At 34.3% G+C, this 15,420-nt stretch overlaps 1 protein-coding gene across 1 annotated transcript in view; it reads right to left on the bottom strand.

The window, feature by feature from the left end:
* BARD1 (BRCA1 associated RING domain 1) overlaps positions 1-15,420 on the bottom strand; it is a 140,887-nt gene that overhangs the window by 37,358 nt on the left and 88,109 nt on the right. Inside the window, exon 7 of the mRNA XM_007501787.3 lies at positions 5,701-5,809. Coding sequence (XP_007501849.1) covers positions 5,701-5,809 — 109 coding nt within the window. The remainder of the gene's footprint in view (positions 1-5,700; positions 5,810-15,420) is intronic.

The raw sequence follows: 15,420 nt of genomic DNA, 5'->3' as shown, positions 1-15,420 counted from the left end.
AGATGACAATTTTGGCTTTAGCCACTTCCTAGTTGTATGACCCCCAGCAAGTCATTTAACCTTGATTGCCTAGCCATGTAGCTCTTTTATCTTAGAACTGATGCTAAGACAGAAAGGAAGGATTTATAAAGAAGGAAAAAATAAAAGGCAAAGGCAGTCCCTGCCCTCAAGGAACAAATCTAAAAGCAAAAAACAAACAAAAAAAAGTCTAACAAAATAAGAACACTTAATATGGTAATTTTTTGACTAAGAATAAAATTCATTCATTTAAAATTCATAATTCATTTAAATTTATCAATTAGATACAAATTCTGTTAAATAAAAATTACATTACAATTTGCCAAATAAAAAGTAAAAATATAAACTTTTGGACAGGATAGGGAGCCTAAGTTCATTATGTTGGGGGAGGGGAGGGCAGGTAAAGAAAAAAGGGTATAATACTAGTGGCATCAATAGCAACCAATTCTAAAACAATAATAGAAGATAGCTGATTTAATAATAGTGAAGAATTTTCAAATAACTTTATATACATCATCTCATTAGGTTACAGATAAGGTTATACTTGATTGGAAGTGCAAAGGAAGAAAAGGGAAAGGAAGGCATAGATTCTAGCCATGAGGAATAACCACTTGGGAAATACAGGGTTGGGAGATGTTATATTAAAGTTATTGTTACTTTATAACTTTCTCTCCTGATTCTGCTCACTTCACTTTGCATCAATTTATAGAGTCTTCCCAGGTTTCTCTAAAGCCATTCCTTTCATCATTTTTTATAGTAAGATAGAATTCCATATACTATATATATATATATATATATATACACATATATATATATGTATAATCTTTAGTTTCCAGCTTTTTGCCACAATAAAAAGTTATAATAAACTTTTTTACACAAATAGGTCCTCCTCTCTCTTAAAATATCCTTTGCAGCACAAGTATAATACTGATATCTCTGGATCAAAGGTAGGCAATTTAGTAACTTTGGGGGCTCATTTCCTAACTGCTTTTGAGAATGGTGGGACAAATTAAAAGTTCACAGTCAGGAAATGGTAATAATCTATATTGTTTTAGAAAATGGGGAATAGATGGAGTTAAACATTAACATGCTTCGAAATGATGACAACAGGAATTAAAAATTGACCTTAAAAACCAATCAAGGAGAAATAATGTAAGAATGATTAGAATCTCCAAATGCAATGACAATAATTATAGAAGAAAAAATGCTGAGACACTATATTACTTTTTATTTTTCAAAGTCATGGAAAACATTTTCATATTGGTCATGTAGCCAAACAAACAAATCAAAAAAATATAAAAAACTATACTTTGATCTACATTCAGAGCTTATCAGTTCTCTCTCTGGAGGCAAACAGTTTTCTTTATCAGTTCTTTGGAGCCACTGTGGATTATTGTCTTCATCAGAGTAGCTAAGTCTTTCATACAGTCATCATCCTTAACAACATTGTTGTTATGGTGCAAAATGTTCTGGTTCTGTCCACTTCACTTTGTTTCAGTTCACTTAAGTTTTCCCAGGTTTTTCTGAAACCATCCCCAAAAGCATTTCTAATACCCCAATAATAAGGTTTTTCTGCAATCATCTCCCAAATAATTTCTTATGGCACAATAATATTCCATCACAATCACATTCCACAACTTGTTTAGTTATTTCCCAAATGATGGGCACTCCCTCAAATTCTTGGTTTTTGCCACCAGGAAAAGAACTAATTAATATCACTGTTTTGGGACATATGGGTCCTGCTCCTTTTATCTCTTTGAGATGCAAGCTTAGTGGTAGTGTTAGGTCAAAAGATATGCACAGTTTTATAGCCCTTTGAGCATGGTTTCAATTTGTTCTCCGGAATGGTTAAAGTGGTTCACAACTGTACCAATTTTTCCAATTCCCTCTAGCATTTATCATTTTCCTTTCTGTCATGTTAGCCAATTTGATGGGTATGAAATGATACCCCAGAGCTGTAATTTGAAATTCTCTAATAGTGATTTAGAGCATTTTTCATGTGACTATTGATGGTTTTGATTTCTTCTTCTGAAAACTGCTTGACCATTTATCATTTGAGATAACAGTTCTTATTTTTATAAATTTGACTAAGTTCCTTATATATTTCAGAAATGAAGCCTTTATGAGAGAAATGATAAAAAAAAATTCTCTCCAGTTTCTTGGTTTCTTTCTAATTTTAGCTACACTGGTTTTGTTTGTGCAAAAAACTGTTTAATTTCATATAATCAAAATTATCCATTTAACTTTTCTTGATCCTCTCTCTTTAGAGGTCATAGATTCATCCATTATTCATATAGCTAAAAGATAATTGTTTTCTCCAAGTTCCCCCAATTTGCTTATACATCACTCTTTATGTCTAAATCAGGCATGCGTTTTGATCTTATATTGGTAAATGGTATAAGATATTGTTCTATAACTAGTTTCTGCCTTGTTGCTTTCCAGGTTTCTCAACAGTTTTTGTCAAATACTTATTTCTTACCCCTAAAGTTTGGAACTTTGTGTTTATCAAATACCAAAATATTGTGGTCTTTTAGTCATAGAGAGGATATACCTAATCTATTGCACTGATCCATCACTCTATTTCTTATCTAATACTAGATTGCTATAATGATTACTTCTTTGTAGTATAGTTTGAAATCTGGTCCTGTTTGGTTGCCTTCCTTCACTTTTTTTTCCCACTGATTCCCTTGATATTCTTAACCTTTTGTTCTTTCAGATGAATCTTATTTTTTTCCCTAGCTCTCAAAAATTATTCTTTCATAGTTTGATCAGTTTGACACTGAATAAGTAAATTAATTTAAATAGCATTATCATTTTTATTATATTGACTCAGCCTGCCCATGAGAAATTAATATATTTTTCCAAATTTTTAGATGTCATTATTTGTGTGAAAAGTTTTTTTGTTCAGATATTTCCCAAGTGTGTTTCAGCAGGTGAACTCCCAGGTATTTTAAATGCTGTCTGCAGTTATTTTAAATGGAAATTACCTTTTCTCTCTTCTTATTAGAATAGAAGTGCTGATGATTTATGTGGTTTTATTTTATATCTTATAACTTTGCTGAAGTTAATTGTTTCAATTAGCTTCTTAGCTGATTCTCTAGCTTTCTAAGTATACTATTGTTAGATTTAAATTAATATCCAATAACTCCAAGTATTATATTTTATAAGATTTATTTGTAATCACTTGAAGGAGAAAAAATAAAAGAATCAAAGTATAAAAAAAACCTGAGTAAAACCACATGAGTAAAATTCTCCTGCCTGGCTCTCCCCCAGCCTACACCAACCTACAGCAAAACTGCTTTCCTAGGAAAAGAGAAAGAGGGAGGAGCTACACCAAAATATATTCTCCCTATGTTAGCCCGTGTAGCTAAACACATAAACAAGATGCAGGGAAAGAGAGTAGTAGGGAGCAAATTCTAATTACACACGATCATATTATTTGCAGAGTCATGGTTTGCTTCCTCGTTGTCTATTTTTATTCTTCCAATTTACTTTTCTTGTTTTATTCTATGCCTAACATTTTTAGTACAATACTGAACAGTAGGAATGATAAAAGACATTCTTTCTTCACCTCTGATCTTACCGAGGAGTTTATTCCCTTTGAAGGTAATAGTTGGTCTTGGTTTTAGATAAGACACTACTTATCATTTTAAGAAAAATGATTTTGCAATATGGAATTTTGCCCAGAGTTATAAAACCATGTATTCTCTTAGACCTAGTAAAGCACTGTTGGGTATATTTCCCAAAGAGATCAGGAAAAAAGGAAAAGAAACTATATGTTCCAAAATATTTATAGCAGTTCTCTTTGTGGTGGCAAAGAACTGGAAATGTCCATCGGCTAGGGAATGGTTGAACAAGTTGTGGCATATGATTGTGAAGAAATACTACTTCACAGTAAGAAATGATGAGGTCAGTTTGAAAAGTGAAAAATGAGAGGAACCAAGAGAATATTATATACAGTTATAGTACTAATGTTTGAAGAATAATTTGTGATTGCCTACAGAAATGTTAAACAGAAACATCAATGACATAATTTGAACAGGTATTTCTTCCACATTGAGACTTTTCTCATCATGGCTTCATTATGTTGTAAGTGAGCATAAGAAATTAAATAGGAATTTTTTAGGAGTTTTGTGGAAGCCACAGCCAACACATGATGGTCAACAGATGAGACAGAAGTTTAGAAATTCAAAACTTCATAAAATATCAACATATTTTGTCCTTTAATACTATAAATGTGCAAAGTTCCATTTACTGTATACACTTCATGAAAGAAAAAGAAAAAAATTCAGATTTCTTCTCTGGTATGAAGGGCCAAAAAAATTGATGCAGATTCTCCAGATCATGGGGGTGTCATGCCCCTAACCCCCTCTTGTGGGAGGGGTACTTCTATCCTCATATTTTTTTGTCAAGTGATACCTTCTATAGTGAAGAAGCAAGGAGGGACAGAGATACCAGGGAATTCTAATGTAACCAGCAAACTAATAAAAATTTTACAAAGAAAAGTAGTTTATTTTTGTGTTTTCTAGTGGTTTTTAGGAATGGGTATTATATTTTTATTAAAAGCTTTTTTGCATCTATTGATATACTCATGGTTTTGTGGTTTTTTGTTACTGATATGGTCAATTATGATTATGGTTTCTCTAATATTGAACCAGCCCTGCATTCCCAGTATAAATCCCACCTAGTCATAATATGTGATCTTAGTGATATATTGCTGTAGTCACAGATACTATATATCTAGTCATAAGGCAAAGAAATACAAGACAAAAAAGAATCTACCTATCATTTCCTAAAGAGAACTACAAAAGGAAAAGTCTCAGCAATGGCAGAGTCAAAATGCAAATCTCTAAGAAAATCTATTGCAAATGTCCAAAAAGAAGTAGTTTAAAGACCCAAGGAGCAAAACCAGAATCATAGAAGAAATGGCAGTTTCTACAAAGCCTGAGAAGATATCATGAAATACAATAAAAAACAAAAATATGCAGGGCTTACAATCAAGAATAATTTACCCTGCAAAGTTAAGTATAATCCTATGGAGGAAATGACTCTTTAATGGAATCAAGGGCTTTAAAGTATTTCAACTTCCAAAGACTTAAGAAGTCTAATTAATGTCTCCACAATGTCTCTAGAGGACCTATGATAAAGCATGTTACTTGCTGATGTCCCCCTTCATCGTCCTATGACAAGAGAGGTGATCGGTATATATATTTTCAATTTTTGGACATGACCAGTGTGGATTCATTTTGACTGGCTATGTCTATTTGTTATAAGAGTTTAGAAGTTCTGCCCCACCCCCCCAGTTCTTTCAGATTTAAATTGGGAAGGAGAGTTGGGGGTTGGAATATTTAGCAATAGTGACTTTGAAAGGAGGAGCAGTAAAATATTTTTTAAAATGCACAAAAGAAAATAAAGTTCAACAAAAGGCACAGATAAGTGGGATAGTTTTGAAAGTTAGGCATGGAATTTATTGAATGCTGTTTAAAAAGGCATGACATGCAGATTCAGTTTCCTACAGAATCCTCTTTTTGGTGTGTTCCTGTCTTTAGAAACTGGTCTTTTCTTGGTGTTTAACTGCAAGTTGGGGAATAGCTAAAAAATTACCCATGGCATCCTGTGACCTCAGCATTAACCCAACTGTTGGTGTACTACATATTTTTAAGAAATCAAATCCATACTTACTTTTGAGCATTGGCCAATTTCATATATTTCACTCTCTTCTGGCAGCAACAATACCGATTTCATAGCTTCAGTTTCTGCATAATCCACAGGCCGGAGACCAAATATGTTTCTGGGAAAATAAGCACAGATGGGTTTAAGTAAATAAAATATGTGACTTGGTTCTTAACGAAATGGATGCATTTAGTGGAGTCGTGTTTTCAATCTCCTTGCTAATGTGCAGTTTTAACTAAAATACACAAGTCAGAATTTCACAAGAGGCAGATGGATCCAGTACCACAAGCTGCCATATTTGACAATGAAATTTTAGCAGCACGCCAAATCAAGCAGCCTGTGCTCCTCGTTCAATGTGCTGCTCTGCTTGCACGTGGATCTCTTTTTATAAATCTGTATTTTTCAGCCACGAAAAAAAAAAAATATGGCTCAGTAATCGTTAATCATAATCATGGGAACATTGGAGAAGGGGAGGAAGTTTTAATTGCAGATAGAATCCATTCCCTGGATGACAGACTATACAAACAAATATACAAATGAGATAAATTCATAAGCCAGTCATTTCAGATGCACAATTCTGTTACATAACATAAAAATGGCCAAATAAAAGAGCCCTCTCCCCCCAAAAAACAGGCTATTTCTTAAATTAATTAATTTAATTTCATTGGTCAGTCATTTTTTAGCCATTACCGATTCTTGTGACCCCATTTGGGATTTTCTTGGCAAAGATACTGAAATGGTTTGCCATTTCCTTTTCCAGCTCATTTTATTAATAAGGAAACTGAGGCAAACAGGATTAAACAATTTACCCAGAACTCTTCCTAACTCCAGGCCCTGCACAGTATCCACTGTACCACACCTAGCTGCTTCATAAATTAAATTAATTTGACTTAATCTATTAAATTAATTTGACTAATTATCTATAGTCTATTATTATCAGGGATCTTTACTGCAGCAAGTAAAAGAACAAATGAGTCAAAGATGGACAGGAACCATTCTTTAATTATATAAATTAAGTTCTGAGAGCCACAGAACCTTAGAGATTATCCTAGCTCAATTCTATTTCCTTTCTGAAATGAGTAAACAAAGACTCAGAATCACCCAACAAGGATTTATCACTTAATAAACAGGTAAAAATAGTTCCTATCTTTAAGACTCTTATATTCTAATGGAGGGATATAATAAATAAATAAAAGAATTAATACATAATAGATACAGAGTAGACGAAAAGTAACCTTAGAGGGGAAAGAAATAAGAAAGGCCTCCTGCAGGAGGTAACTTTTGAGAAGGGCCTTGAAAGAGGACAGAAATTCTGGAGATAGAGACAAGATGGGAGAACACACAGTGTCCAGGGGTCAGCGAGGGCAAAGACAGAAAGAGCTAGTGGGTATGATGACCATACTTATCTCCATACACCTTATCCACTGCCCTTCTGGGAACCAATTTAAACATGGAGTCCCAAAAGTGTTAGTTTTGTTTTAAACTTATCAATGCTTTAATAATCTTTAATTTAAATAAATTTAACTTAATATTTAATTAATGAACTTTATTGGTGTGAAATAGATGCATTAATGATCATGTATATTTTATCATTTAATGTAATATGCACACATTGTACATATATAATGTGCATATTACATTAAATGATAAAATTTAAGCTCACAATTCATACTGTTCCACCATAGCTAATGAGCTCAGAATTAATCTTAATTATGGAATAAACGAGCCTCTATGATATAAAAAATATCTAATTAGAACAAATCTCATTTGTCCTATAAGCAACTAAATGAGATTTCTTCCTTCTTCCTAAAAACTGTCAGTGATTCCTTTTCCCATATAGGGTTCCTTCCTTCTCATCATCTCTATCCATGCACATGGGGAAATGGAAATCTGCTGCGAAGAATAAATAATCATTATTCCAACTTTTAAAGGAACAAAGCTGAAAAAGAAAAATGAACAGTAATATCCCTATGTTAAATTACCAGGCCACCAGATATCCATTGTGCAAGCCTAGATTTGTAAATTTAGAATTAGAGAGGACCTCAGAAAATATCTAATCGAACCCCCTCCTCTGCCATTTTATGGATGAAGAAGCTGAGACTCGTCCAAGGCAATGTCAGAGATGAGAGTTAAATCAAGGTTCTAAACTCTAGAGCCAGTACAATTTAAAGAAATTAAACAGGAATTAAATGTTTGTGCCACTGAATAAATGATACCAAGATGACATTCAACAGGGAATTTCTTCCAATAAGGAGAAAGCACTACCAGTAATCCAAGCAATCAATGACTTAAAGCATCACTTGAATTCCCATCATTGACAAGGCTAATCCATAAATCAAAAATATCCCAAACTCGGGAGATAGCTATCTTAGAAGAAACTGAGAATAAAATGAGGAGAGGACCTCCAATCTCTATTAAGAGTCCTTAGCATGCAATGCTCGTATGTTCTCTAAGCTCATGGGTCTTTTCTCTTGGATTACACATGACTGGCTGGCCATCCGCACTCATTTCATGATACTGCTGACTTGGCACTACTCTATTACTAATGAGCTGGGAGATGGCACATTACAAATGCTTCAGATTAAAAAATAATTGGTCAAACCTCAGTTTGGCATCATGGGAGAGCTAAACTATTAAACACTGTCATGTGGTTCCCACTTTGTCATGCACCATCAAGAAAAGAATTTGGCAACTAAGAGAAAGCATCTTTAAATCAAGTTGCTACAAAAAAAAAATCCTTCAATTCAATTTAGCCAGAGGAAGAAAAATGTCATTTATTATATGGCATTGTTGGTTAAGTCATGAAATGTGCCAACTTCAGAGGATCTGTGATCTCATCTCTAAGGGCACTACTGTATTAGTGGGGGACTTGAAGGAGGAACCAAAGTTGCTAGACACTTGGGGATTGAGTATAATGTGACACTTCGTTCCTTCCTCCCCTTCCCCCAAGGTAAGCTGTTGACCAATGGAGTCAGCCTGACTAGACTAAAAGGATAAGTAACATTTTCCCTTAGCCTCCTTCCTGAAATGATGGTTTTTGAAGTTTCCCTTCTAACACACTGAATCTGATTCAAGTTTCTATTAAAAATCAAGATGTCTATTTTATTTAGGTATAAAGGGTTTAAGGGCAATGAGGACAAGGGGAAAAGGAAATTACTATCTATTTTCCCTATACAAATCTTGAAGGTTTGGACTAGGGAGTCTCCTTTAGAAATAAGCTCTGGGTTCCCCTAAGGGAAAAAAAGAGCCTTTATCCTAAAGATTGTCACCATTTGATAGATAAGATCTCCCGCTACTCAGGTAAAAGAGATTTTTGTATCTTTACAGCCAACAGTAGTTCCCTCCTCAGCTCAAGGAGTCCAAGACAAGAAGTCCTGGTTTTTTCCCCAACTGCCTTTTGAACCTGGCTGGAAAATACCATACCCCAATGTCAGCTAGGGTTCCATCTGCTCTTCTTCTGAGACATTTCTTCAAAATTCAATTTTTTCATTGCTTCTGGTCTTTTCCTTCTTATACACTACCAAAATTGCTGACCACACTCTCCTTGTATCTTCTGATTCTGAATAATTCTCATCTTTATTCTCTGATAAATACTCCAAAGAAGGGCCATCCAACATGCTGGAGACCTTCCTCTAGATCATATTTTAAGAGACAGAAAAATAACTGGTTACTAGTACTAGAGAGGGAGTAATTTCAGAATTAGTTATTTACATGAGATCAGATGATGGACTGAATGGAGAAAAAAATCAAATTTAATACAAAAGCAAGAGCAAAGATAAAAATGAGAAAGCAATGAGAACAATGACTAACCTGACAGTGAAAGCAAGAAAAAGTTTAGTTTAGACCTGAGACTTCAAAGAAAAAGATAGGAGCTCCTGGTGAGAATAGTAATTGGTCTGCAAAAGAAGGTTTTTTTTAACAAGTGACCACTCTCTAAGAAGTCACCACTGGTCAGTGATGACACTAACAAGGTTAAAGGATGATAGTCATAAGAACAGCAAGTGTCAGGAGAGAGTGGTGGGACTTGAATGCGAGATACTGTTTCTGGGGTCAGCTTTATATTTAATATAAGGCTTATTCATATTTTTCTCTGTTCTGGACCTTCCTTAGCTATTTGGTGAAATCAATAGACCTCTTCTCAGAATGTTTTAAAATGCATAAAATAAGAATACAAATGAAACCAATCATACTAAAATACAATTATTCCTGTTTTTTTTTAAATATAGTTCTTCGCAGAAAAAAAACATATGACTGATCACATGGTTCAATGGGGATATGAGTGGGGATATTGACTTTAAATGATCACTCTATTGCAAATATTAATAATATGGAAACAGCTTTTGAACAATGATACATGTAAAACCCAATGGAATTGCTCGTAGGCTCCAGGAAGGTACAGAGAGGAGTAGAGGGAAAGAACATGAATCACGTAACCTTGGGAAAATATTCTAAATTAATTAAATAAAGCTGAAAAATAAATAAATAAATAAATAAATAAATGAATAAATGAATGAATGAATGAATAAATGCTCTTTAACATTAAAAAAAAATCTAGTTCTTGTATCTGTACTCCCTTTAAAATTGAAATTAAAGCCACATTAGAAAGAAATGTTCATTACAATTTAAAATTCTACTCTTAAAGTCACTGGGGGAAATGGCTTGCATTCTTTACTATTATGGTTTGTTGGTATATTTTTATTTTAAAAATGCCTTCAGAAGGCCCTTCTTAAATGTATCCCTTCCCATCTTCTAATCCCCATGACATACTGCTATCTCAAAAGATTGATCATTCACTGGAATCAGAGCTTCCTTCACTAATTTAGAGGCATAAGAAAATTAGGTGTCATTGGGTCCAAAGCTACCATTTAACAGATGAGCAAACCAAAGGCCACTGAAGGAAAGGGATTTACTGAAGGACACATAAATAGCAAATTAATGGTAGAAAAGGAATTATAATTCAAGATCTCCAGTACTCTTACTAATGTTCTTAAGGACACTATCCAGTTGCTAGCTATTCCTCTGGGTCTGAAATTCTTAAATAAACTTTTCTTTTATTTCTTTAGTTAGTTTCTCATTTGAAAACAAATTAAAAAAATGAAATAAAACCCTAATCCTTGAAGAGTAATTGTTTTTACTTCTTCAAGAACTCTCTGGCCAGTCTCATTTAAGATGAAATACAACTTTGTTTACTGGGGATGGAAACTGTCTACGTTATAACTATATTCAAATAAGCATTTATTCAATACTTTGTTATTACTGTTTGCTTCAAGTATATCACTAAATAATAAGGCTGGGCTTTGGAAGGTCAAAGAAAACAGTCAGAAATGTCACATAGGAAGCATAACCTGAATTCAGCAAAACATGGTTATAAATCCCAGCTCTTAACACTTCCTAACTCTGGGATCCTGAACAAGTCACAACCCCTCTGGGCTTTAGTTTTGTCATCTGTAAACTAAGGAAGAAGGTCTAAATGGAATTGTGGAAAATTAATATTAAACTGTGAAATCCTTTTTCCCCTTTGCCCCGCTGGGGTCAGTATGAAATGGTCTGATTCTAAACTGATAGGAAAAATGGTTTGTCCCCAAGGCTATGAAACTCGGTTGGGACCTCTCTTTTTTTGTTATGATCTTAAAAGGATAAAAAGATTAAGATTAGAGCTGAGTATGGTAAATCCTGACCTACTTGAAAAGTTTAAGGCAAGTGAGCAAGCTCTATCAGTCCTACCTAAAGTAGCATGGCCCACAGGAGGGGAAGAAAGAAAAATGATCAGCCTCTTCCTGTGATGAAGTAAAGAGGGAGGAACTGAAGCCTCCAAGTCCAACTCCTCAGTGGCTATTTACCAACCTGAAATGTCATGGGTCTTCAATAAGAGAGGCTGAGTGGTGAGCCCACAGGTGGGCTGCAAGGGAAGGAAACTCTCTTTTGAGCTATTTTTCTGCCCTGCCATAGAGGAGAAGTATCTTAACTAGGCAATTAATAATTTTAAAATTAAGAAATACTGCCTCTCGAGAACTTCAACAGTCAGAGACTCTTTAGGTCACTGTGGATCTAAATCAGCATCAAATTGTGTCTCCCCACATATAGAGAGACTTGTGTCTTTCTATATGGAGTCTAGTGGAATGCTCTTTCACTGTCATCTTCTTTAGTGCTAGAATGTCCTCTAGTAGGAAAGAGAATCCTGTCCTACATGAGGAAGGGAAGAAAGAGAATCATCATCTACGTGAGGAAGGAGAAGAATCTCCTACAGGAAGAGTAATTGCCAACATGAGGAAGAAGAACCTCCAACAAGAAGAATAATCTCCTATATGAAGAAGTATCTCCTATGTGAGGAAGAAGAATCTCCTCTAGGAGGAAGAAGAATCTCCTACATGAAGAGGAATCTCCTACATGAGGAAGAAGAATCTCCTACATGAGGAAGAAGAATCTCCTACTTGAGGAAGAAAAATTTCCTCTATGAGGAAGCATAAGAATCTCCTACATAAAGAATAATCTCCTATATGAAGAGTCTCCTCTATAAGGAAAAATAAGAATCTCCGACATGAAGAAGAATAATCTCTCTGAGGAAGGAAAATCATTTCCTACATGAGGAATGAGAATCATCTGCTATATGAAGAAGTATCTTCTATATGAGGAAAAAGAAACATCTCCTGCATGAGGAAGGAGCATCTTCTGTTCTTTTAACACATTAAAGATGGAAGCATCTAAATGAGGTGACTCCAAGGTAACTGAGGTTGAAAATAATCGACCTCAAATGATGACTAACAGCTATTCTGCGGTTCCCATATTGGTGCTCTTCTACTGCTCACCATAAATGCTCATGTCCATTGTTTTTGTTTTCTCTATATTCCTTAAATTTTTTTGTTTGTTTGAAAGTTTCCAAAGCCTTTCTCACCATCAAATGGTTCAACAGCTACTATCTAATTAAAGGAAATATTACAGAAGATGTCTTTGGCTGCTGTCCCCTATGGACCTCTGTGGCTTTCCAACTGACCTACAGCTAAAATCTCAACTTATTGTTTTCCTCTCTGTTACTTAGAAGGCATAGTGAATAAACTGTAAGATTAAAAATTATATCCAATACTCCAAATATTATATTTTATAAAATTTTATTAATAATAACTTGAAGTAGAGGAAATAAAATCCATAAGTCAAGAGGAGGATACTGGGAGAACAAGGGAAAGAGAGAAACAGGGATGGAATTACACAGAACTTTATCTATGTCATGTAAGCACATAACATGAGGAAGAAAGGGGAAAGCTGGGAAATGAAGTCCAAGGGTACAAAATTCTATTTATAAGACCATCAGTCCTGGAGTCAAGAAGTCTCAAGTACAATCCCACCTCAGACTCTTACTAGCTATGTGACTCTGGGCAATACAATTAGCCTCTGTTTGCCTCAGTATCCTCATTTATAAAAAAAGGAATGATAATAGCATTAATCTCCTAGGGTTGTGAGTATCAAAATCAAATGAAATAAATGTAAGTGCATGAATGTAAAATTGGATTTGAACTCTGGACTTCAATCCCCAGAAGTCCTTGCTCCACTTCCCCAGAATGCTTTGTATTCTCAGGTGGGCCGAGATCAAGAAGGGATTTAACCTGATTGAAAAGGCTTGTGTGGCTCTTTGGACTTCCGTTTTGGAGCAGAGGCGTCTCTTCCATGATGTGAGATTATCTTGTCTAGGCCTCTCTGGCCTAGGCATGTGTTTCTTATCCTGTATTTTCTTTAATCCTTAATCTTTAATAAACCTCATAAAAATATAATACTCCTTGAAGAGAGAAATTAATTTCTACCTGCCTCAGTCTCCCCTAAATTTTAATCTTTACATAACACAGTGCCTGGCACAGGGTAAGAGCTAGATTAGGTTATTAGTTATTTTATAACTATATATAGTTAGGTTATTATTATTATCATTCTTATTAACAAAAATCTGTTGAGATATATATATTTTTTTTAACCTTTGGCCTTTCACTTGCTTTTAAAAAATTTTTTTAATATATAATATATATAAAATATATTTATACATATATCTTTATATTTTTATATTATATATGAATATATATTTAAATAAAAATATTTTATATTATATATTTAAATATATATTATATATACATATAATATATATATAAATAATTTTTAAAAATTATCCATCTCAGAGGCAGCTGGGTGGTTTAGTGGATTGAGAGCCAAGGCTAGAGGCAAAAGGTCCTGGGTTCAAATTTGCACTCAGACACTTCTAATTGGGCAAGTCACTTAACCCCCACTGCCTGGCCCTTGTCATTCTTCTGCCTTTTGTAATCAGTTTTTACTGTCAGAAAGTAGGGGTTTAAAAAAAAAACTGAAAAAAAATTATTTGTCTACAATGACAACTATTTCCTATACTCTAATTCACACAAGATATAAGTTAATTCTATCTCTATTCTTTGCCCAAAATTTTAAAATGAAACATTAATTAAAATATTAGTACCTACAGTCAACAGATAGGTAAATGTGTCCTGTATACTTTTTAAAAATTGACATTATTTTCATTTCTGAGAGGAAAGAATCCCACACAAAGACACAAAATCCTCAAGTATTGATATAGACATAACTCCATAATAAATTTAGGTTATTTGCCTAAAGCAAAAAAAAAAAAAACAGATGGCAGATAAAAGAATTATGTAGGGAAAGTAAAGGTCTGACCCACCCCCCCTCCAAAAAAATGGAGAGGAAAAGAAAAAAAAAACATGTAAGGATAGAAATTAGCACATAACATAGACAATATACTTCCTATTGTAAAGAAGAAGCAAGGGTATTTCACAGTATAGAAGGTTAATAAGCCAAATACTTCAATGATTCCATTTCAATTAATCTTCAGGGAAATAAGGAAGTAGCAGAGTGAGAAATGAGTGATATGCATATTGACTACAGTAGTATAAATTAAAACATTAAAAGATCAGAATTTATCATAATAGCTATCATTTATATAGTGCTTTAGAGTTTATATATAACTTTCATTTTAACAACTATAATCTTATTTTATCTTCACAACACCCTTAAGAGGTAAGTGCTATTATCTCCATTTTGCAGACAAGGAAACTGAGGCAGAGGTTACATGACTTGCCTAGAATCGCATAGCTACCAAGTTTCTGAAGTTGGAGAGAAACACTGATATTCCTGATGTTAGGCGCAGCAGTCCATCTACTATGAGACCTAACTGTGATGACCAATCTATAACACTGGCAATGAAACTCTTTTTTCCTATTAGAGACATGGTGGGTACAGAATGTTGCCTCAATCTCTTTTTGGGTAGGTTTACTTCATTTCTCTTTGCTAGAAGGGAGAGGTAGAGTTATGAGATATATTTGAAAATTACTGAAATACCCAGAAAAAAAAAAATTGAACAAGACATCAATGAACTGAATAAGGAAAAATTCCCAAGGCCAGATGGATCTGCAGTGAATTCTTTTTTTTTTTTAAACCCTTACCTTCCGTCTTGGAGTCAATACTGTGTATTGGCTCCAAGGCAGAAGAGTGGTAAGGGCTAGGCAATGGGGGTCAAGTGACTTGCCCAGGGTCACACAGCTGGGAAGTGTCTGAGGCCAGATTTGAACCTAGGACCTCCCATCTCTAGGCCTGACTCTCAATCCACTGAGCTACCCAGCTGCCCCCTGCAGTGAATTCTACAAAAATATTTAAGGAACGATTAATCACGACACTGTATAAACCATTTGGGAAAATAGACAAAGA

Source organism: Monodelphis domestica, chromosome 8 (assembly GCF_027887165.1).
Source record: "Monodelphis domestica isolate mMonDom1 chromosome 8, mMonDom1.pri, whole genome shotgun sequence".
In the NCBI taxonomy this organism is placed as follows: Eukaryota; Metazoa; Chordata; class Mammalia; order Didelphimorphia; family Didelphidae; genus Monodelphis; species Monodelphis domestica.
This window is presented reverse-complemented; position numbering and strand designations above follow the sequence as displayed.